Consider the following 25,170-nt stretch of genomic DNA (forward strand, 5'->3'; position numbering starts at 1 on the left):
ACAGCAGAGCTTAATATAAATTTGCTCTCGTTTTGTTAACCGACTTTGCTCGGGAATGGTCCAAATCACGGTACATTCTAGTTAAAACCATGATGAGTTTGTAATCATGAGATTCTCAATTCGATATCAAAATAAGTATTCGGTTAGTATATTCTTGATAACAAAATATCAACAGCATATTTTGTTTGCAGGTTGCTTTGGTAACAAAATATCAACAGCATATTTTATTAACAGATTGCTTTAATCAAAACAAATTAATAATTCAATATCAAATCATATGTATGAGGAATGTTCATTGAAAACATGTTTGATATCAATTTTCATTAAATAATAATTGACATCATATTTTGTTTTGTCAACAGCAGAGCTTAATATCAATCTATCATTTTGTTAACCGATTTTGCTCGGGAACTGTATTCATCCTTAGAAAAAAAATAGAAAACTTGGGTTTGAACTTGTTCTTTGTTAGTGATTTATTCAGTTGTTCAGTAATGTGTGTATGTGTATGTCATCCTCTATCCCTCACCCAGCTGGGAGTGTTGAATAAGTAGTACTGCGAATAATTTGATCAAATCTCATGCTCTGTGATGGTGCCCTTTTTGTTATGAAGACTAATACTAGAAAAAGGAAACACTTCTGAAGCAAGGAGGTGTCTTCAGAATGTGCAAGGAATGGGGATGTACCAGATGTTCACAACAGGTGCAGCAAAACATTACAAGGACACCCTTATTCACACTAACTACTCAGGGGTAGAAGGTCAAGAAGAGCAACCGCTGCCTACTAAAGCGTGAACCGGATACCTGCGACACCCACAATATCCGCGGCAATAGCAGCAAACGATGCCCTGTGCGTATTTAATTTTTAATTTCCCATAAGACATGAAATAGAGAATAACTGGAACATGCTCACTAATTGAATTACTCTATTTGCGTTACTTTCCTGCCATCTTCCCTATCTCAACCATCCAATCGGTCTGAGGCAGCACTGCTCGGCTTCAGTCCCGCCAAAGTTGAAAATCGAAGGATACTCCAGCTCAATGCCGCGACGATGAAACGCATGTGATGTCCGGGATTTATTCCTGAACGGGGAGGGTGGTTTCTGGTAGATGAATTTCACGATTGCTTCAAACTCCGGCAGTACTTCCCTGAGTCATATATTTGTTGTTCCAACGTTTTTCAGCGTTCCTCTCTTTCCTTACATTTGTTCGGAACAATTGTGCCTTCTTCACTTCCAAGCTTTTACTGAGAACAGTTTGATGCAGGAATACCAACATCGAAAACGCGTTTCTGATTTATCCAGTTGTTGTAGAAACAGCATTGAAGTTTAATTTTTGACTTTCGGCATTAAATAAATTTGTGAAAATAATCCTGTTGCATTGGCATAATTTTATTTAAGTAAAAAATAGAATCCTTCTTCTTCTGCATTGGCATTTCATAAAAGTGGGACATTTCCGCCTCACAGCTTAGTGTTCATTAAGCACTTCCACAGTTATTAATTGCAAGGTTTCTAAGCCACGTTAACATTTTTGCATTTGTATATCATGAGCCTAACACGATGATACCAGAGAAGCCGAGAAAATTTCATAGACCGGACCGGAAATCGAACCCTGCAACCCTCAGCATGGTCTTGCTTTGTAGCCGCGCATCTTACCACACGGCTGAGAAGGGCCCCTGTTAGATCCTATAATTTTGTATTTTCTTTAGAACAGTCACTCCGGCTGGCTGAATAAACAAACAAGCTTGTAGTTTAAAACGTTTTCTCTCTTCCTGAATGAATGTGAGTCATACCTCATAATGATCCATGGAGAATAAAGTTCCGAAATCGGTCAGAAAACTGTGCAACCTCCATTCGGCTTCTCAAATTAAGTTGAATGAGTTCATCATCATTCATTTTCCTAAGCTTCGAACCGCTTAACATACACATATATTACCATGCTTTTCATCGTTGCAAATCATAAAAAAAATTATAGGCTTCATTTTATTGGATAAAAAACGTTATGCACCGCAAATTCCGCCAGATTCTCAATCGCTGTTGCAGGGTCGGACGGGATACGGTTTATGGAAATCTCGCTCTTTGGGAACACAAACGAAATCGGTCTAAATTATGATAATTATAAGGTTATTTGTGTTGGCAAATTTGCAGCTCGGGTCGGCTTGATTTTTTACTAATAAAGTGTACGGTTGGACTGTCTTGCATTTCATGGACAATATTACTTTTTTGTTTTAAAATTGTGTCTGCATCGAGAAGAACACCGTGCGGCAACGCTGCTCTAATGCAAGTAGGTACGTGTGCACAATTCCATTTGACGCAGTGAACTATACCGCACTTGCGTAGGCGCGACGTGAACGCAAATTCTAAACCACTACGTGAGCATCGGTCTTTATGATTAAGACTCTTGTTATTCTTGACCCTCGTGCTCCCTCGAGCTTGTTAGTTACTGTGTACTAATTTATGGGAACCAAATTTTTTGGTACGATACACAATTTTTTTTCGTAATTTTTTAACGTAATGGCTGATCTTAATCAAATTCAATAGTGATGATCACTTTTGATAAGAAAATTATGTTGTGCTTTTAGTGGAATGTTTTCAAACGTCATAAGACGAGTTCGTACTATCCCATTTCATTCCACCACTTGATTGTAACTTTAACACACGACTTCGCGTCGAGTTAAGTACGAGACACTTAAGACGGCCTTACTGCTGCGGTCGAAATACGTATCTGTTAAAATTACAATCATGTAGTGGAATTAAATGGGATAGTACGAACTCGTCTAATGACAAGTGAATGGCCACCTGCTAAATGCATGTTTTTGCGAGAAAATCGTTTTAGGATTACTATATGAAGAATTGGCTAAAGTTTTTGGGTTTTCATCGGCAAACACACACACATCCATGCATTGCACACAAATGCACATTTTTTTTTTAAAGAATGTATTACCTGGGACCATTTGGTACGCTCAGGAGTTCACGCTTTCTTCCTTTTCCCATCGATTGCAAGTCGCTCGGTATCTGAGTCATCTCCGCGGTATATACTGTGTAGCTGGCCTGGTCGTATGATAAGAAAACTGACAGCATGCAGAAACCGTCATTTCCCAGGATGCTTTCAAGTACCTATTGGCCAAGTAAGTTAGAGATTAGATTAGATTATAGGCATGTCAGCTCTCTTTGATGTACGCCTGATTTATTGAAGGCAGATGTTGGGTTTCGAAGGTAGGGTTAAATGCCCGATAGTGGGCCCCTAGTAGCGAAATTTTGCTCTTCTTGGCATAAGGAGTGGAGCAAAATATTAATTTTGCGTGATATCTAATATCAAGCTCTGCATCTCCTCTTTACGATACATACATGAAACACTCAAATACTCGACGTTATTCGTTGAAATTAACATTTCAAAGTCTGATTGAATTCGCCCTATAGTAGACCCCCTGGGGGTCGGTTATAGGAAATTGCTTCCCTATAGTCGACACTTCATTTGATTTTTATGTTCCGTTTCGAAACGTTCTTCTTCCCTATTATGGACCACCCAAAAAATTCCTATAATGGACACTCTCATGTTTATTTTTTATAGAATTGTAAAAAATCATCTTATTTTAGTTTCCATAGCATTTCCAATGCATGTAATCAAATCATAGGACTGTAAGGTAGGTTCTCCCGATGGAATTTCATAGCAAAATGTTTACATTGTGCAGTAATAATGCAAAAATAGCTGGAGGGTCCACTATTGGTTGGGGTCCACTATTAGGCACTTTACCCTATATCTGAAATAATTATGAACAGTATGAATTATTTATTTTCTCGAACCACTTTTTTAGCATAGAAATCAAGTAAATTATTGCCCAATTTAATACCTTTCGTTCACAAACACATTACACAATACACAGAAATCAACATGTGGATAGGAATTATGTTCAGTGCCATTCGGAGATGTCAATGGGTTCGAGTCATTGTATCTGGATTTATTTGGGAGTTATTTAACTTCTTAATTACTTTATTACTATTACATTAATCCCCCGAGCGGACATCCCATATAAACCCCACTTCTGCCGTAATCTGAAAAAGTGACTTATACGCCATTTTCAAATTTTTTTTGTTAACGACCAGTATTCATCGAGCTCTTTAACAGAAAAATGTTAAACATGTATGTTGTAAATTGGCACATACGTCACTTTTTGTCATTTTTTCAAGTTAAAGCAGACTACTGCTACTACCCCCACTAACGATACGGTTACCCTACCATTCAAACAGGCTGAGAGATCTTTGTACCATTTTTAAAACAGACAGATATATCTTTGGTTACGCCTTACTTTACTTTACCTCACTCTAGAAATTTCCAGGATAATCAAGAAGAAATGCTGTGACCATATTTTATTGTTTGTACCATTACCCAAGTAGCACAACTCACACTGATTTGGTTGTAGTAATTGAAATGTGACAAAGCTTGGGTAGGAATATGTACCATATTAAAAACAAACCGACATATCAATTATGGGTGTAGATTAGAGCAGCTCAAATTTCAAAAATGTTGCAAATTGCAAATTTTCTATACAATATTTACTTTTAAAATACATAACTTTGAATAACCTTACATCTAACAGTTCGAAAGTCAACATCAATAACAGTTTGCTTTCATCAACTTCTCATGTCGTTTGACAATGCGAATTCAAAAACTTAAACAATTATGAAAACAGCAATATAAGTGCAGTCTAATGAGCAGGTTGAAGTAGCCCAGAGTTTCGCCCATTCTGCTCGTTCTTTTTTGTCAACAAATGGAACAGTTCAGGAATAACTTCGAGCTGCTCCTGAGCAGTGTTGGTAAAATCACTCATAAATCTCAATCAACGAGCGCTCTCGTGCGAACGAAATCGTCTGTGATTTTAAAGGAATGCATCACGCTTGAATTTTTCATGCCAAAACGCATCATTTCACTCATTTGTCAAAAAATCATTTTGGTTTAAAAACGTATTTGAAATCAATTTGGGGGCAATTTATTGCTTATACATAAAAGAGAGTCGAGTCAAGTACGAGACACTGAAGACGGCCTTACTGTTGAGGTCGAAATACGTATCTGTCTAGATACAATTAAGTGGTGGAATTCAATGGGATTGTTTAAACTCGTCTTATGACAGGTGATAAAAGAGTGTCTAATGTTTTATGCGACAAACGTCAATTAATTGTTTTTTTACGAAGGAGAACCAAAGAAAACCAACGATTATTCAAATGGATGATTCAACTCATCCATGAGTTTTTAGGTGCTGAGTTGGGTGCGTTTCAACTCATGCTTGATTTGAATCATCCATGAGTTTTGATATTTTGAGTTTTAACCAACACTGCTCCTGAGACAGGACTATAGTATGCAAATGAATTAAATTCGAATTCTTGCGCAAGCATGTTAGTTGATGGATCTAGCTGTATTGAGTCGACTTTTAAATATTTAATAATTATTTTTTCCGCAACAAATTGATCAGATTTTTTTGGAATCAGCTTCTTTGAATTGCAAATTTTTCATGGCAAATTAACCAGATATGATTTCTGATTATTTTATTCCCTCAGATATTTATCAAAACTGTTTTAATTTAATAAAAAATATCCATCAGAAATTTCTTCAACGAAGATTTTGAAATGATATATTGAATACATTTTGTCTCCGCAAAATGTTCTAGACTTCTTATTTTTTTTAAATGGGACAGAAATTTTCTAACAAGATTTTTCACAGAGCTTTTTCCACAGATCATTTTCTGATTCTGGACTTTCTCAAGAAATTCATTTAGAATTGAAAGCACTGAAGAAGTTGCATAGATACGTTTGGAAGTTTGGATTCTGCCAAAGAATCCTCAAGATTTTTTTATGATTTCATAAATAATTTCCATCTGATGATCCTTTGAAGATTGTCCTTTGGAGTTTTCTGTCGAAGAATTTCCATCTTGCACCGTAAATTGCTTTAGATTTCGATTTCGGTAAAAATTCATGTCAATGATTCGTTACATTCTTTACCTGGAAGTGTTTAATTGTTTTATAAAGAATAATCTAAATAATGTTTTATCTGGAACACTCTTTCAACTACTTTTGCAAATTGTAATGGAAAGCATCGATTATATTTGTTTGTTGAGGATGCGTATGGCGTCAAGTTAGTAGTAGTTGAACTGGGGGACTCTATGACACTACCCATAATTCCATTACCCATAATGTCATTACCCCGAAGTGCCCCCCTCCCCTACTACCCCGAATGAGGTACTACCTTCTTATTCTTCATTTCAATTAAAACAATTGTTACTCAATAAAAGTTTGTTCAGAACCCTTATGAATGATTAACAATTGTTTTACGAAATAATCAATAACAAACCTTTTTGCGTCTTTTTCAACGAGGTTCACCGTGGACCAATACTCGACGGAGCGTTCCGTTCTTCAAACTGGAATTGTTTCAATACAGTATAGAACGCTGAATTCTTGTCCCGTAAAATCCCACCGTTTTTATTATCAAGATTGGAAGTGAATTTTGCATAATTGTCCATGCAATATGCAGATAGTTGGTGGAGGTCCGCGACGACTGGTTATACTTTAGACATAGAGTTGAAAAGAATAAGTTAATAGATCCTTTGTGGGAATGTAGCAATAGTAGTCAATAGTGTATGGAAAGCCGGTGGTATACATTGTTGTGACAAGTAGAACGACAGACGACAAGCAGCTAATAGGACAATGAGGGAGTTATCTCCTCTTTATGTCTTATTTAGAGAAGGCATCATCTCCTCCGCGTTCATTTAAAGAAGGCATCATCTCCTCCGCGTTCATTTAAAGAAGGCATTATCTCCTCTGTTCGTCATATACCGAGCAAATGCGTCTATTCAAAGATGGTATCATTTCCTCGCTTCGCCTTATACCGAGCAAACGCGCTCATAAAATAGGCATTATCTACCCTGTTTGCCTTATACCGGGCGAACGCATTTATTTATAGAAGTTATTTTTCTTCTTTCTACCTAGACGCGTTGATTTGAAGAAGAATTTATTTCTTATTTTTATCTCATACTGGGCAGACGCGTTCATTTGACAAAGGCATCATATCCATCATATCCAACTCTACCATTCTCAAGACTTTTAAAAAAAGGAAAATGCTTGAACAGCAGTTATTTTCCATAGCTTAAAATAGTGGAAAACGAAAAAAATGGTTACTTGCTTGTTTTCAATTCTTTCATTATTTTTAAACACAAAATTGCAATATATAAGCAGTCTAATAAAACTACACTCTAACTTTCACCTACTCAGTGACTGAGTAAAATTGTATTGCCGTCTCTTTTTTTTCACGGAAGCAGGATTACTCATAGTTCTGAGTTGTCTTGCTTTCGACGGAAATTGAGTAAAATTTCAGTGGAATAGAAAGAGAGAGCAATGCAATTTTACTCAGTCACTGATTAGGTGAAAGTTAGCTTTTTGTTGTTGAAAAAATCGATGAACGTTGGAAACTACAATTTCAGCGTTTCTTTAGGTAACTCTAAGTAGTATATTTTTTATGCTTGGCAAATATTTTCACTTTGCGATTTATCTGTTTCGAAATATTTTCGGGGTAATGGCCTTTCAGGGTAGCGTCCCATTCGGGGTTATGGCTTGCGGGGTACTGTACCATTCGGGGTATTGGCCTTCGGGGTATTGGCCGTCGGGGTAATTGCGTTCGGGGTACTGTCATTCGTTGTAGTGGGGTGGAGCCGAACTGGGATTGATAATGAGCATGAGCATTATGACCATATAATTCGTAGTTGCTACTCCGTTGTTTACTGGAACTTGTGAAATTGCCCAGGGAACCATGTGAATGAATAATGAGATTTGCTATCCATTATCAATGTAGACGTATCAGAAGCTCACGTATTTTAAGACAATAACGGTGTCGGCCACGTCCTTAGGGGCATATACAGGGGTTAGACAAAATGGTTGAGATAGGCAAAAAATTGTCGAAGTTCAAATCAGCATAACTTTGCGTAGAATGATCCGATTTTGATCAAACTAGGACCATCGGACGCGGAAACTCTTCTAGTATACTGGCCCTATGCGAAACCTCTGATTGGCCATTGGCCACCGGTGGTGTTCCGGGTTTTCCGAGGGTATGTTAAAAATGCATTTTTTCTGCTGCTTGTAATTTTATATGACGTTTGTTGCCATCATGTTTTATGTTTTCCCCAGAAACTAGAACTAATATTCTGACCAATGCTGGCTGCAGATCGAAAATCCGTTAGGTATACGCCGAGATATGGCCATTTTCGTGAAAACGATACGGGATTGGCCATACACCTTGAACAAATGTCACTTTTGCAGAACTTCCGGAACCTGTTACAAATTGGCCAAAGAGTCTTAAAGTCCTCAAAATATATCTCTAATGAAGATCCTATATTCATCGTCTTGGGAAAACTTTTTTTTTTTTTTAACTAATTTTATTTGCTAATTATCTAATACATGCATTCATCTCTTAGACTAGGTGTTCCGTGTTTTCTTAACACTATCATCCTTATTTGCTATGTTATATTTTTAGTTATTATTAATACATTTCAATTGCCTCTGGCAGTTAGAATTTTTCCTCTGGTTGAATTGAACCATGTAGGAATTACAATGTTTTCAACTTAAACTAAACTTAACCTATTTTATACTAAGGGTACAAGGAGTTAATCGTTGCAATAGAAGATTGCAACGATTTTTGTCTAAAATTGGAAATTATTTTGTTGGACATTTGTTGCAATGTCTCAATATTAGAAATTCTATGAAGTTTATTGGTACTATACCACGGAGGCAACTTCAGAATCATTTTCAAAATTTTATTTTGAATCTTCTGGAGTGCCTTCTTTCTGGTATTGCAGCAACTAGTCCATATTGGCACAGCATATAACATGGCAGGTCTAAAAATTTGTTTGTAAATCAAAAGTTTGTTCTTAAGACAAAGTTTTGATTTTCTGTTTATAAGTGGATATAGACACTTAATATATTTGTTACATTTGGCTTGAAGGCCTTCAATGTGATTTTTAAAAGTTAATTTTTGATCTAGCAGAAGTCCTAAATATTTAGCTTCGCTAGACCAATTGATTGGAACCCCATTCATAGTGACAATATGTCTGCTAGAAGGTTTCAAATAAGAAGCTCTCGGCTTATGTGGGAAAATTATAAGCTGAGTTTTGGAAGCATTCGGGGAAATTTTCCATTTTTGCAAGTAAGTGGAGAAAATATCCAAACTTTTTTGCAATCTACTACAAATGACACGAAGGCTTCGCCCTTTGGCTGAAAGGCCCGTGTCATCTGCAAACAAAGATTTTTGACACCCTGGTGGTAAATCAGGTAAGTCAGAAGTAAAAATGTTATACAATATGGGCCCCAGTATGCTGCCTTGGGGGACACCAGCCCTTACAGGTAATCTATCAGATTTAGTATTCTGGTAGTTTACCTGCAGTGAGCGATCTGATAAATAATTTTGGATCAGTTTAATGATGTACAGAGGAAAATTAAAATTCATCAATTTTACAATCAAACCTTCATGCCAAACACTGTCAAATGATTTCTCTATATCAAGAAGAGCAACTCCAGTCGAATATCCTTCAGATTTGTTGAGCCGAATTAAATTCGTTACTCTTAATAACTGATGGGTGGTTGAATGCCCATGGCGAAAACCAAATTGTTCATCAGCAAAATAGAATTGTCATTAATATGAACCATCATTCTATTTAAAATAATCTTTTCAAACAGTTTGCTTATTGAAGAAAGCAAACTGATTGAAGGATAACTAGAAGCCTCAGCTGGATTTTTGTCCGGCTTCAAAATTGGAACAACTTTGGTGTTTTTCCATTTATTTGGAAAATATGCCAATTGAAAACATTTGTTAAATAAATTAACCAAAAAGGATAAAGAGCTCTCAGGAAGTTGTTTGATAAGTATGTAGAAAATACCATCATCACCCGGGGCTTTCATATTTTAAATTTTCTAGTAATAGATCTCACTTCATCCAAATTAGTTCCCAACGAAGGGTCAAAAACATTCTCTTGATTGAGAATGTCTTCAAAGCTCCGTGTAACCTGATCCTCAATTGGACTCGTGAGTCCCAGACTAAAATTATTGGCACTCTCGAACTGCTGAGCAAGTTTTGAGCCTTTTCGCCATTTGTTAATAAAATTTTATTTCCCTCTTTAAGTGCTGGCTTTTGAGGTTTTTAAGAATTTTGTTAATTTCCAAAAGGGTTTCGAACTGGGATCCAACTTCGAGACATTATTCTCAAAGTTGGTATTTCTCAGAATAGCGAAACGTTTTGCCTTTTCTCGTACAACAAAGTTGTACCGAAAGGCTATCATTTCCTCAAATTCGAACTTTTGATAGAAGTCCCGGAGACCCATAGTGTTATATACCATTCGACTCAGCTAGATGAGCTGAACAAATGTCTGTCTGTCCGTGTGTGCGTGTGTGTGTGTGTATGTGTGTGCGTGTGTGTGTGCACAAAATGCCATAAAACATTAGCCAAATTTTCACATAGAAACTCTTAACCGATTTTCTTGCAACAAGTTGCACCCGACAGAGACTAAAACGCTGTTGATCACTATTGAATTTCATAATAATTGCAAATTGCAAAAAATAGATAATATTAAAATAGTGATGAGACATAGTCACATAGAACAATAATGTGTTATGAAAATGCCTTGCATCTATGAATATTTTAAAGTTTATCCGTGGCTTGCTCCCATTAAGAGTTTCATCGTACTATAAAGATACTCGTGTTGCACGCATTTAGGCGTAAGTATGCTCTTCGTTCAGTTTCATAGTACCATGAATTTGTCCGAAAGTCAAAATTCGAACATAGGAAATTCGAGAAACTTTTGGCAGCGCCATCTGTCGTCTACTAGTGTAAATTTTCTATCATAACATTAGACGGTGTAACTGTTTTGCCTTTCTTGTACATCATCGAGGTGTAAGCGTAAAGGCTACATTTATTACCTTTTTACGCGAGAAAGGCACCATCACCGCTAGGTTGATTAATCTGGGTTTTTAATTTCATTTTGCAAATCTCGCCAAATAACTTTCAACGCGGGATCGCGATTTCTTTGGTATTGCCTTCTTCTCACATTTTTAAGACGGATCAGTAGCTGAAGATCGTCGTCAATAATAATGGAGTTGAATTTAATTTCACATTTAGGAATTGCAATGCCTCTGGCTTCGACAATTAAATTTGTCAAAGATACGAGAGCATTATCAATATCACTTTTGGTATCGAGAGGAATATCAACATCAAAATTCCTATCGATATACGTTTTATATAAATCCCAATCAGCTCTATGATAATTAAAAGTAGAGCTGATTGGATTATAAATGGCTTCTTGTGAGATTTCAAATGTCACGGGAAGATGATCAGAGTCAAAGTCAGCATGAGTTACCAATTGGCCACACAGCTGACTTGAATCCGTTAAAACTAAATCAATTGTAGAAGGATTTCGACTGGAGGAAAAACAAGTTGGGCCATTGGGATATTGAATAGTATAATATCCCGCAGAACAATCTTCAAATAAAATTTTACCATTGGAATTGCTTTGAGCATTATTCCATGAACGGTGTTTGGCATTGAAGTCACCAATTACGAAGAATTTTGATTTGTTGCGAGTCAGAATTTGAAGATCAGCTTTCAACCAATTCTTTTGCTGCCCATTGCATTGAAAAGGCAAGTAGGCTGCAATGAAGGAAAATTGTCCAAAATTTGTTTCAACAGAAACTCCCAAGGTTTCAAAAACTTTGGTTTCAAACGAAGAAAATAATTTATGTTTGATACGTCTATTAATGACAATGGCGACCCCACCATAGGCGCTGTCAAGACGATCATTTCTGTAGATAAAATAGTTTGGATCTCTTTTAATGGAGAGTCCTGGTTTTAAATACGTTTCAGTTATAATGGCAATATGCACATTATGAACTGAAAGGAAGTTGAATAATTCATCTTCCTTACCCTTTAGAGAGCGGGCATTCCAATTTAGAACTTTCACACAATTATTTGGATCCATTGAAACGGAGTCCGATGACAATTTTTTGTGTGTACTTTATACCAACCTGAACAGCTTCAGGAATGGTATTTGCTTTGAAGAGTGCATGAATCAGGGGATGCAATTGTTCAGTTAAAAATCAAAATCGGAAGCAGTCATGCTACCTGAATCGGCAACATGACCGTTATTTTCCGTTGGCACATGGGTATAAACCTCATTTGGAGAAGAGAACTTTTGTCTACCAGCAGCGCTGTTTGCATACGTAGGTACATTGGAAAGAGTGAGATTCGCTGAAGTGCTTGGTACCCGTTGACGAGCGGCAAAATTTGTTTGTGAATTGTGGTGGGTATGAATTGCTCGACCGGTAACCGGTTTCGAAATTTGAGCGTTTGAGAAAATTCTACCCGTCGAATCTGGGATCCGATTGGAATTTCCGTCATCAATTTTGCACGGGAATTCAAAACTTTTTGCGTGAAGGGCATTCCCAGAAATTGGATTTATGATTGCCCCCACAGTTTGCGCACTTAAATTTATTGGAATCTTCTCTCACAGGACATGCGTCCTTGGCGTGAGAGGTTCCACCACAAATCATGCATTTAGCATCCATGTGACAATGTTTGGTTCCATGACCCCACTTTTGGCACTTACGGCACTGGGTGGGGTTTTGGAAATTTCCCCCAGGCCTGCGGAAATGTTCCCATGTAACACGGGCATGAGACATAATACAGGCCTTTTCCAAACTTTTCATATTATTTAGTTCACTTTTGTTAAAATGAACTAAATAAAATTCTTGAGAAATGCCCCTCTGGGAAGTACCAGAATGGGATTTATTTTTCATCTTAATTACTTGGACTGGTGAAAATCCAAGTAATTGAGAAATTTCAATTTTAATCTCATCCAGTGATTTGTCATCACTGGGGAGACCTTTCAAGACGACTTTGAACAATCGCTCAGTTTTGTCGTCGTTGTCAAGAATTTATGGCGCTTCTCAGTTAAATACTGAAGAAGACGTTTGCGATCGTCAAAGGATCCCGGCAAAACGCGGCAGTCACCCTTCCTAGCAATCTGAAATGAAACCTTGATCCCCTGAAGGTTACTCAAAATCTCATTCCTAAAGCCAGAAAACTCGGCAACAGATACCACAATCGGCGGAATCCTTTGCTTTTTCGCATGAATCGAATCACCTGGGCTAGATTCGATTTGCTCAATATCATCATTAATCAAATCGAACTGATTGCTCAGTTCGATAGGAGAAAAATTATTTCCGACATTAGAGTTTGAAGGAATATCTGAATTCTCCAGCTTCCTTCTATTTTTCCGCGCTTTGGCAGGACGGTCTTGAAACCTTGATTCTTAGAAGGAAGTGGAGAATTCAAAGACTCCTTCCTCTTGTTTTTATTAATACTCATTGCTGAGCGTGGAGACGTGACCTTCTAAGAGTTTTTTCCCAGAACGGTGTCCCTGCAGGATTACCACCGCTTGTCGGAATTTTACTTCCGCAAACGGGTCCAACGTAAAACGAAGGCACGGGTCCTTGCAAAGATCGTAACGGGATCAGTGGGTACAAATAGCGCTGAGAAGCACTGTTGAAATTAAAATAGCTTCGGGTAGTATTAAAAACTTCCTTCCGCAAAGAGAGAAAGAACCGCACAGCACGAAAGCACGATGCGGTCTCGTCTTGGGAAAACATGATTTTTGACACCCATATATGCATGGTCCAGATGGTGCTAAAACCGGCCCCTCCTGGAAAGCCCGTGGAACCTGCTATAAGGGTGGCAGTGGACACTATCATTCTGGAAATGTTTCTGTAATCATCGTCTGGCAAATACATGAAGTCAGAAACTCATATTTGCATTATTCCGATCTGTTATCATTTCATCATGTTCCCGGTACCGTTTTTACGGAAATGGCCGTATCTCTGTGTAGTTTAGATGGATTCTCGATCTACAGCCATCATTGGCCGGCATATTAGTTCTAGTTTTCGGAGAAAGCATAAAACGTGATGAAAGTACGTCACATAAAATGACAAGCAGTGGAAAAAATGCATCTTGAACATACCCTCGGAAAACCCGGAACATTCCCGGTGGCCAAGGACCAATCTCAGGTGTTGCAGGGGGACAGTATACTAGAAGAGTGTCCGCTTCTCATGGTCCTGGTTTTATCAAAATCGAGTTATTATACGCAAAGTTATGCTGATTTGAATTTCGACTTATTTTTACCTATCTCAACCTTTTTGTCTAACCCCTGTAGGAAAGGAAGGATTGTTAGTTCGACCCTCGTTGCTACTAGAGACCGAGAACACCACTACATCTCCACCATTGTCTGGCGATGTTGCATTGTGTTAGTTGTATAGGATATTTTATCTGGATTCACTTTAGTTAGTGATGCGATCTGTGGGAGGGAATTAAATCAGATGCAAATAAAAACGTGCATTAATTGATTTACTCTCCGAATAGTACAGATCGAAACAAAAGATTTCGGATCGTGCGACCGTTTTGCTTGCTAATCGAAATATGATCAATCGCGTAATCAGCGCAGAACTAAATTCTCGGATCCCACGAAAGTTTTGCGTCCGATTTACTTTCCGACCGCACAAAATAAAACTAAACACCCGGATCCGCGTCTGATACGTAACATGTTCAATCACGAGCTAATTGCTTCACTTTTTGAACGCGTCCCATGCGACTAAGATTTATTCCCGAACTAATTGATTTATCCGACCGCTCAAAATTAAGCTAAACACCAGGATCCGCGTTCGGTGTACTGTCATTCGGGGTAGTGGGGTGGAGCCGAACTGGGATTGATAATGAGCATGAGCATTATGACCATACAATTCGTAGTTGCTACTCCGTTGTTTACTGGAACTTGTGAAATTGCCCAGGGAACCATGTGAATGAATAATGAGATTTGCTATCCATTATCAATGTAGATGTATCAGAAGCTCACGTATTTTAAGACAATAACGGCGTCGGCCACGTCCTTAGAACTATTCGAGGCTCATCTAGGTTCGTTAACATGGATTTTAGATACAATGAAAGCCAATGACCATATCATAATTCTGGGCGACTTCAACTTTTCTTCCATTGAATGGGTGCGAAATAATTCTGACTTTTTGCATCCCAATTCAAGCCAATCGCTCGTCAGTGATCTACACTTCAAACTACTCGATGCTTACAGCGTTGCTGGACTTGTTCAAATTAACGGAGTTGTCAACCAAAACAATCGTTCACTTGATCTTACTTTCGTAAGCAGTGAACTTCTTCACTTATGTGATCTCCCTGAAGCACCAGCTCCTCTAGTTAAAGACGTTAGGCATCACCCTCTCATGCTGATGACTCTGCCGTTTCCAGATAATCATGGTGGTGGAATAGAAATTTCACAGTTTTCCTACAACTACAAAAAAGGGGACTACAGATCGTTGAACCAGTTTCTACGCGAAATTGAATGGAACACGCTACTGCAGAACTGTGATATTAACGAAGCAACAACTCTACTTTCCAACATCTTGCTCTACGCAATTGATCAGTACGTTCCCAAAACCACCGTTAAAACGCCAAAATATCCTGAATGGTCCACCCCCTTGCTGAAGAAACTAAAATAGAAAAAGCGAACCGCGTTCAAACGTTATTGTACGGAGCGTACCGCTATTAGAAAACAACAGTACATTTCCATTAATATTGGTTATAAACGGCTCAATAAGCATTTATACCTTAGCCATCAACGCGAAATTCAATGTAGCCCGAAATCAGATCCTCAAAGATTTTGGAAATACGTTAACAAGCTACGGAAAGATTCAAGGTAACCAAGGATAAAACCGAAGCCTCATCAATCGAAGATGTGATTGATCTTTTCCGCGATCAATTCAATGGAGTATTTGTAAAGGAATCCATTTCAGACGCCAATATTTGCGCGGCCGCTTCAAACGTTTCCTTATTACTGGACACTGGACCTTTTCCCTCAATTACCACTCAACAAATTGAAATGACCTGCAAAAAATTGAAATCTTCAAAAAATCCAGGCCCAGACGGCATTTCGTCATTGGTTTTAAAAAAATGTGTGACATCTATCGCTCAGCTACTGGCCAGGATTATGAATCTGTCACTATCAAGTGGTATTTTTCCAGTTTGTTGGAAAAAATCCTTTGTATTTCCGGTGTTTAAAAAATGCGATAGGCGATTGGTTTCCAACTACCGTGGAATCGCGTCTTTGTGTGCAACTTCTAAGTTATTTGAGTTACTTGTCCTCGACGTCATGACGCACCATTGCTCCAGTTATATTTCGGAACATCAACACGGGTTCACACCAAAACTGTTAACTTCAACCAATCTGGTTCTCTACACAAGCTCAATAATCCAGGAAATGGAGCGAGGTAGCCAAACCGACGCAATCTACACGGATTTCTCAGCTGCCTTTGATAAAATAAACCATAAAATCGCAGTAGCTAAACTCTCCCGCCTAGGATTCAATGGCAGCTTTCTAGAATGGATTGAGTCATACTTGACTGGCCGGACAATGCAGGTTAAGCTCGGTGACTGCTCATCATCTTCTTTCGATGTCACATCTGGGGTCCCCCAGGGCAGTCACCTAGGACCGCTTATTTTTCTGCTGTACCTCAACGATGCACACTTCGCATTAAGCTGTCACAGATTATCTTTCGCTGACGACTTCAAGCTGTATTATACCGTAAACCAGGATTGTGACGCCACCTTTCTACAAAATCAGCTCAACATCTTCGCCAAATGGTGTGAAATTAATAGAATGGTTCTAAATCCTGCCAAATGCTCAGTGATAACATTTTCGCGAAAGCATAATCCAATTTGTCATGAATACACTTTACAAGGAGTCGCTCTTCAACGTGCCAGCGTAATTAAGGACCTTGGCGTCATTTTAGACTCCAAAATGTCCTTCAAGGATCATACACCTTATGTAGTAGCGAAGGCATCGTCACAGCTTGGGCTATTATTTCGAGTGACCAAAAAATTCAAAGACGTGTATTGTCTCAAGGCTTTATATTGTTCACTGGTACGTTCTATCCTCGAGTATGGATCATCCGTTTGGGCCCCTTTCTACCAGAATGGAATTCAAAGAATAGAGGCAGTGCAGAAAAAGTTCGTTCGGTTTGCTTTCAGGCATCTGCCTTGGAATGATCCTCTAAATCTTCCTAGATATGAAGATAGGTGCAGACTGATTGAACTGGATCTCTTGAGAATTCGTCGTGATGCTTCCAAGGCAACATTTATCCCCGATCTTCTTACCTTCCACATTGACTGTCCTGGCATACTTAGACTGCTGAACATCCGCATCAGAAGCCGTAATCTTCGCACCAACACATTTCTACATGTTCCTGTAACCAGGACCAACTACGGATATAACGCGCCACTAATTAGTATGTGTCGTCTATTTAATAATTGTTTTTGTGCATTTGATTTTAGCCTGTCTAGGACGACTATAAGAAAACATATTTTAAGATTTTTAAGTGTTTGTTTAACTCTTGTCTGTAGGGTTGAAATGTGTACCTGTTGATGATAGAATTATGAATAAATGAGACGCATATAGGAAAGGAAGGATTGTTAGTTCGACCCTCGTTGCTACTAGAGACCGAGAACACCACTACATCTCCACGATTGTCTTGGGATGTTGCATTGTGTTAGTTGTATAGGATATTTTATCTGGATTCACTTTAGTTAGTGATGTGATCTGTGAGAGGGAATTAAATCAAATGCAAATAAAAACGCTTAATGCGCGTTTTGCGATTTGCTCTCCGAATAGTACAGACCAAAACAAAAGATCGTGCGACCGTTTTGCTTGAAATCGAAATATGATCAATCGCGTAATCAGCACAGAACTAAATTCTCGGATCCCTCGAAAGTTTTGGGCCCGATTTACTTTCCGACCGCACAAAATAAAACTAAACACTCGGATCCGCGTCTGATACGTAACATGTTCAATCATGCTAATTGCTTCACTTTTTGAACGCGTCCCATGCGACTAACATTTATTCCCGAACTAAATGATTAATTATTAAATTAAGCTAAACACCAGGATCCGCGTTCAATACGTAAATACAAATTCCGAACATGATTCATATTCCAAAAATTGGGGTATTTGCGCCTCGATACTAAAATTCCCATCGGGTTTTCGAATGGAGGATGAAGATTGCAAACAAAGTCAATATCCCATGGGAAGAACCACGCAAATAAGGTTGAAATAGCCATTTAATGTGAGTTATCGGGATATGAGTCATGTTTGAGATTTTAGTCAAAACGGTATTACTCTTGAAAAGCATACCACAAATCGCCACAGATTTGTCAGAAGAAGCTCCGTCTGGTGGTAGTTCTCTCTTCGGTTGACTCTAACGATGTCTTAGAATGTGTTAGTTTTGTAATATGCACAATAAGAATATAATTATAGCAAATCTTTACTAGTTTTCTGCAAAACTGTGCCGGTTAATCATGAAAATGCGATTTTGAACGATCAACGTCAGGAAATATACACCTGCATAATACGTGTGTAAATATTTGTGTTTTGTAGATTTTTTTAGATTTCGACATCCGCCATTACGCATTTCTGTCATATGTACCTCCTAAGACCAGCAAAGGTACCCCCACGGGTGCATGTACCCCAGGTTGAGAACCGGTGTCTAACCACTTACTAACACTTTGATTTCATAGATAAATGAAAACTTTAGAGATGAAGATAGGTTTTAAGGTTTTGAAGTATTTTCTTATTAGACTAGAAGTGGAAATTAATAGCGTTTTAGCATGCATAGTTCTTCCACTATTTGGTTATTTACCCCTGCGATATTATAAAATTGTGCATTGTAAAGGTGAGACTTTTAAATGCGTTTTTGAAACATCAGAATAAAAAAGCTCTCTATCCCAAAACGTAGTTTGTTGTTCACCCTTTTAACGCATCAAACTTACAGCTCGAATATAAAATAATTATGTTACGAATCCAGTCAGCGCTCAAAGGATGCAGCGATGTTCAGGGGACAGGTTTGGTTCTTGGCTCTTCTGCCTACAATCGCATATTTGTCTTATTTGAAAAGATTGGACTGATATGCGATTACAGGCAGTACTAGTACTTGGGTATTGACAATTACTCGAAAATAAAATTACCATCCTATATAGGGGAACTCCTTCGGGAACTCATCTCATGGCTCCGATATTCACCCCGTCAAAAACAAAGCAATGGAAACCAATTTAATTGTTTCTTATTTTTGTGTTTTTTCAGCAGTGAGCACGCATGTTGACAAAAAGAAGCGACGAAATTGGTGCTGTTTTTTTTTGTTTTTTTTTGCTTCGTGATGAGATGAATATATGTTCATTGAGATGGAAATCGGAACAGTTCCTCTAGCTGTATCACACTATGGGTCCCTAGACCTTCTATTAAAAGGAAAAACATTGTTTCAAAGTTGAATTTGACTCGTTGCGATACAGGAAGATGAATTACTTCGACTACATCATATATTCTCGATAATATTATAGTACAGCCAGAATAAAGAACATCCGGAGAAATTTTGTAGTAAAAGCTACTTCATCACCGATTAAATGTGACGATCATATGACGTCCGTTTCGTTTCATATTTATCAATGGATTATTATTCGCGTAGCAGTTCATCAATGAAGCATGCCGCGCGATTGAGAGGAAGAGAGAGAGAGTGCTTGTGCACTTGTCGTAGGGACTGTAAGCTAGGGTGGATATAAATCGGCGGACAACACGTCACGTAGTATATGACGAAGAATGTTATGTACAATTAAGCACTGATTAATCCATCTACGGTTTATAACGCTTCTCTATAGTGTCTTTTTAAGCCTGGCTCTGAAATCAAACTTTTTATAGAAGGTCCGGATACCCATATTGTTATAGTTCGCTATCGCCTTTTTGTGTGACCGAATTGATATTTGGGTGAACGAAAGGAAAGAGGAAGGGACATTCATAGATAGGTATAATAGAAACATGGAAAATATAAGAACATTTTACTTCTAGTATTGAGCCTTACAAAATTCTTTATTTTACAATGGTATCAATTATTTTAATTCGATGCCTACATACACATATCAAACGTGCAACTATAGTTAAAGATATTTTTTGTTTACACGTAAAAGGTGTATTTTAACCAGTTATAGACCGTTCCGATAATTTTAAATACACTTTGTTCATTGAATAAATTCATTGGTTGTATATCGTTTTATGATTACATAGCTTAATATTCTATTTACTTTTATATGGCATCGAGTTTTCCAGAATGTTTTGAAAATTCTTGAGCTGTTGTCCTTCATTGGTAAATAATTATTGCGGTAATACCAAAACATTTTTTTTTGTCAAAAAATAGAATTTTAAATATTTTTGCTGAATAAGTCATCAGACAACAACCTATAGAATTAATTTTCGGCCAAAAAATCTTTTTGGTATTACCGAGATTATTTTTTACCATGTGGTAAAATGCAATTTATATCTGAGCTATGGTCAAATTTTCAGCAAAATTGGTTCACACGCAGCCGAGGTCTAGATCTCCAACGTTGATAATTTTGTATGTTAAACGGCACATAGGCTTCTTATTATGCCGGTCACTGTACGTGTTCCAAATGACTTCATATTGTTAATTGTATAATTATAAGTTACACATTTTACATGGATCAAAACTATTTTCAGGCAAATGTTGGGGCAATTATTATTTCACCATTGCTACTTAAGAACACTTTCAACTAAATTTTTGATTTAAACCCCTTCGATGTAAAAACGACCCACGACTTGGAACTTTACAATAAGTGCGAACATGATTGTGTTGACTTCCTCTTTGATTTTCCTTGACTTTCTTCTGCGTCTTTCATAAAATCTTTACGTCGCCTTAAGCTGTTTTAAACATTTTCTTGAACCTCACGACAGTTGCTTACTTCTTGGCAAAGTCATATGTATCTTATATTATCATGCCGAAAACATTTCAAAGATAATTTAGGTCAAAACAACGCTGCGCTTGTCAAATCTCCCAATTAAAACTGGCCTTTTCTGACAGGCAAATGGTTTCAAAAAGGGACAGTGAGATGTCTTATCTCATCTAAGGTTGGAACGTTAAGATTGCAGTACCAAAATATCGACGCGGCTACAAAGCAATACCATGCTGAGGGTGGCTGGGTTCGATTCCCGGTGTCGGTCTATGCAATTTTCGGATTGGAAATTGTCTCGAATCCCTGGGCATAAAAGTATCATCATGCTAGCCTCATGATATACGAATGCAAAAATGGTAACCTGGCTAAGAAACCTCGCAGTTAATAACTGTGAAAGTGCTTAATGAACACTAAATAAGCTGCGAGGCGGCTCTGTCCCAGTGTGGGGATGTAATGCCTATAAGAAGAAGATTTCATAAAAGATCTGTAACCAATGTTCCATTGTCCCATGTTGAAGAAATGTTGTGCTTTTTCGATATTCCATCGACGAGCGAAATGGCGAAAAATTAAATTAAATGGGGAGTCCTGAAAAACGGGATATTTGTTTCTCTGTAGAAAACTAAATTCAACCAAGCGTAATTTGTAATTTGAGTCAAAACAGACATTTTGAAGCAAGTGCTCGTAAAATTAATCAAAAGGTGTCTGTAAGGGTGAGATATATTAGGAGTTGGGCAATCCACTTTTAGATATAAAGTAAATAAATAGCAGGCCATGACTTCGCCTCTTCCCTCGTGGGTCAACGAACGGAGTCGCACGAGCGATTAGACAGCACACCCCGTGATAGCCCGTGATAGCAGAACTAGGCCGCACATTTGGCGATCCTGCCAGTTTGTTCCTGGTTGGAAATAATTGTTTTGTAAGTATCCTGTGGGCGTGATTGGGACATTTTTTCATCGGTTTCGACTTGTCTAAGACGCTCTGGAAAAGCGTCGGATTGAAAAATTTGCTCATCAGTTTCAACTTGTAGTGTCAAAGACGCTCTGGAAGAGCGTCGGATTAAATTATTTGCACATCGGTTTCGGCTTGTGATGGCGAAGACACTCTGGAAGAGCGTCGGATTGATAAATTTGCTTATCGATTTCGACTTGTAGTGTCGAAGACGCTCTGGAAGAGCGTCGGATAAAATGATTTGCACATCGGTTTCGACTTCTGATGTCGAAGACGCTGGATTGACAAATGTGTTATTTCTCAACGTTTTTGAGCTGGGAACCGGCTTCGAAGTGCTGGGAAAGATGCGCCAACGCGTGATTGGGTGGCAGCCAATCAACGCAAGGATGTGCAAGCTTAGGATAAAAGGCCGTTTCTTCAACTATAGCATCATCAACGTGCACTGCCCACACGAAGGGAGATCCGACGACGAGAAAGAAGCGTTCTATGCGCAGCTGGAGCAGACATACGATGGATGCCCACTGCGGGACGTCAAAATCGTCATCGGTGACATAAACGCTCAGGTAGGAAGAGAGGAAATGTATAGACCGGTCATCGGACCGGATAGTCTGCATACCGTATCGAACGACAACGGCCATCGATGCATAAACTTTGCAGCCTCCCACAGAATGGTAGTCCGAAGCACTTTCTTCCCCCGCAAGAATATCCACAAGGCCACTTGGAAATCACCTAATCAAGAAACGGAAAACCAAATCGACCACGTTCTAATCGACGGTAAATTCTTCTCCGACATCACGGACGTACGCACTTACCGCAGTGCGAATATTGAACCCGACAACTACCTCGTTGCAGTATGTCTGCGCTCAAAACTCTCGACGGTGTACAACACGCGTCGGAGTCGTCCGCCGGGACTATACATTGGGCGGCTACAAGACGGTAGACTAGCCCAAGACTACGCGCAGCAGCTGGAAGTGGTACTCCCAACGGAAGAGCAGCTGGGCGCAGCGTCTCTTGAAGATTACTGGAGAGATATTCGATCCGCCATTGGAAGCACCGCAGCCGCTGCACTAGGCACGGTGCCCCCAGAGACGGAACATCTGTACCGCGCTAATAACGCACGAAAGTTCTATGAAAAGTTAAATCATTCACGTAAAGGCCACGTGCCACAGCCCGATATGTGAAAGGACATAAACGGGAACCTTTGGCTAGAGAGCTGCACTGGGTAATTACCAAGGTTCGGGAGGATGAGGTTCTGCCACAGATGTCGTGTGTCCCATCTACAAAAATGGCGATAAGCTGGATTGTAGCAACTACCGCGCAATCACATTGTTGAACGCTGCCTACAAGGTACTTTCCCAACTAACCGACTAACACCAATTGCAAGATAGTTCGTGGAGGACCAACGCGCACTGGGAGTTTTCGAAAGGAAAGCGTTGCGTACCATCTATGGTGGGGTGCAAATGGCGGACGGTATGTGGAGGAGGCGAATGAACCACGAGTTGCATCAGCTGTTGGGAGAAACATCCATCGTTCACACCGCGAAAATTGGATGACTGCGGTGGGCCAGGCACGTAGCCAGAATGTCGGACAGTAATCCGGTGAAAATGGTTCTCGACAACGGTCCGACGGGAACAAGAAGGCGAGGAGCACAGCGAGCAAGGTGGATCGATCAGGTGGAGGACGACTAGCGGGCCCTCCGTAGACTGCGTGGTTGGCGACGTGCAGCCGAGCTGAATGGAGAAAACTTTTTTGTACTTGTGTCTTGTATCTGTGGAAAAGGGGCCTATTTGGCCTAAGGTAATTCGACATGAAGGGCATTTGGGATAATTATGAACAGCATCAGAAAGCAAGCTTTTGCTGGGTACAAAACAATGATAATTGTTACCCTTCATCGGAATAATGGTTTGCCCAGTGAGCAATGATTAATGTGTTTCCTTCTGGATGGTGCATGTGATTGCTTCTTTAAAAATATGCGTTTGCCCGGAGTAAGGCATCGGTGGATGTTTTTCCTTGTTTAGAAATAGACGTTTGCCCGGAATAAGGCTATTCAAACTCACGACCCCTTCAATGTTTCGAAAACTCACGATCAGTCAATGTTTCCAAAAGCCTTCTTTTAATAAAATGATGAAGTATCAAAAAGTAAACACAATTACCCTGTTGACCAATTGGTTTTATCATTTTCCGATTGTCAAAAAAACTGCGAAACAAACTGACAGCAAGGCCGTGTACATAAAGCTAGTGGTTGATAAACCAGTGTTTCAACCTTAAAGCTTGGGTCCAAGAAGGTATATTTGAACAAATTTAAATAAAGTTTTTGAATAGGAAAAAATCATTTTTAAACTAATTCTTTTGTTCGATGCATACTATGCACTTGAGTAAACATTTTGATTACTAAAAATAAAACAAAATTTTTCCACCGAAAAATCATCAATGCCCCTCAAAGATGATTAAAATTGGGTTCCATTTCACTTTTCATTTCGAAATTGAGAAATATCAACATATTTTTACAACATAAATATATAAGAAAAATGAGTATCTTAATGTTATAATTTTGAACATTTAAAAATTGGAAATGATTGGTTTAAAATACCTACGATGCAAGATCAACTCATATTCTTTTTATCGAGCTAACAATACCCGAAATCGGATGTAAGACGGTGAAAATAAATACGAAAAATATAAATATGAAAATACGACCAATAACTTTTGCCTATTTTGTTCGAGGGCGAACCCAAACTTTTGGCTGGCAGAGTACATAATTTCCTAATCACATCTTTTCAAAATAACATTATTTCAAAAACCTTCATAAGCTTCGAAATCTTATTATGAAAATTAGCCATTTAACAAAAATGTCGTAAACTACGGAAAAACTACGACGCCCTGGAATTTCATAAGATTTTCAATTTCAATTTTCTTCTTCTGGATATCGTCAGGTAGCAATTATACATCTTGGGAAATCCATTAATTTGTATTAATTATGACGAAAGTTGATGAAATTTAATCCACATCCGTTCATTTCAATCCACACGCCAAGCCCTTTCCACGATCATGATTTGATTTTTATTTTTAACCCTACCAGCGACACCGTGATAACACATATAAAGACATTGCACTGGGCAGTACTCGATTGATCATGAATCAACACCATCGGCATGGTCAACAGTGTCGATCCGTAGAGTAAATTTATCCTTCTTTGCTCGCGCTTCTCTCTCACTAATGCTGCCAGTGGAGCTTCGGCTTTTCCACCGCGCGCCGCTATCATAGTGGGGTGTGTTGTGTGTTGGTAGTCAATGAATGGGACATAAAAGAACATGGTGCAAATATTCTAACAATCATTAACTGTTAAGGAAGAACAA

At 38.6% G+C, this 25,170-nt stretch overlaps 1 protein-coding gene across 1 annotated transcript in view; it reads left to right on the top strand.

Moving 5' to 3' along the window:
• LOC134206632 (uncharacterized) overlaps nucleotides 1-15,579 on the top strand; it is a 28,735-nt gene extending 13,156 nt beyond the window's left edge. The window contains exon 3 of the mRNA XM_062682360.1: nucleotides 15,108-15,579. Within this exon, the coding sequence (XP_062538344.1) occupies nucleotides 15,108-15,579 (472 nt within the window). The remainder of the gene's footprint in view (nucleotides 1-15,107) is intronic.
• Nucleotides 15,580-25,170: the final 9,591 nt, after the last annotated feature.

Source organism: Armigeres subalbatus, chromosome 1 (assembly GCF_024139115.2).
Source record: "Armigeres subalbatus isolate Guangzhou_Male chromosome 1, GZ_Asu_2, whole genome shotgun sequence".
Taxonomy (NCBI): domain Eukaryota; kingdom Metazoa; phylum Arthropoda; class Insecta; order Diptera; family Culicidae; genus Armigeres; species Armigeres subalbatus.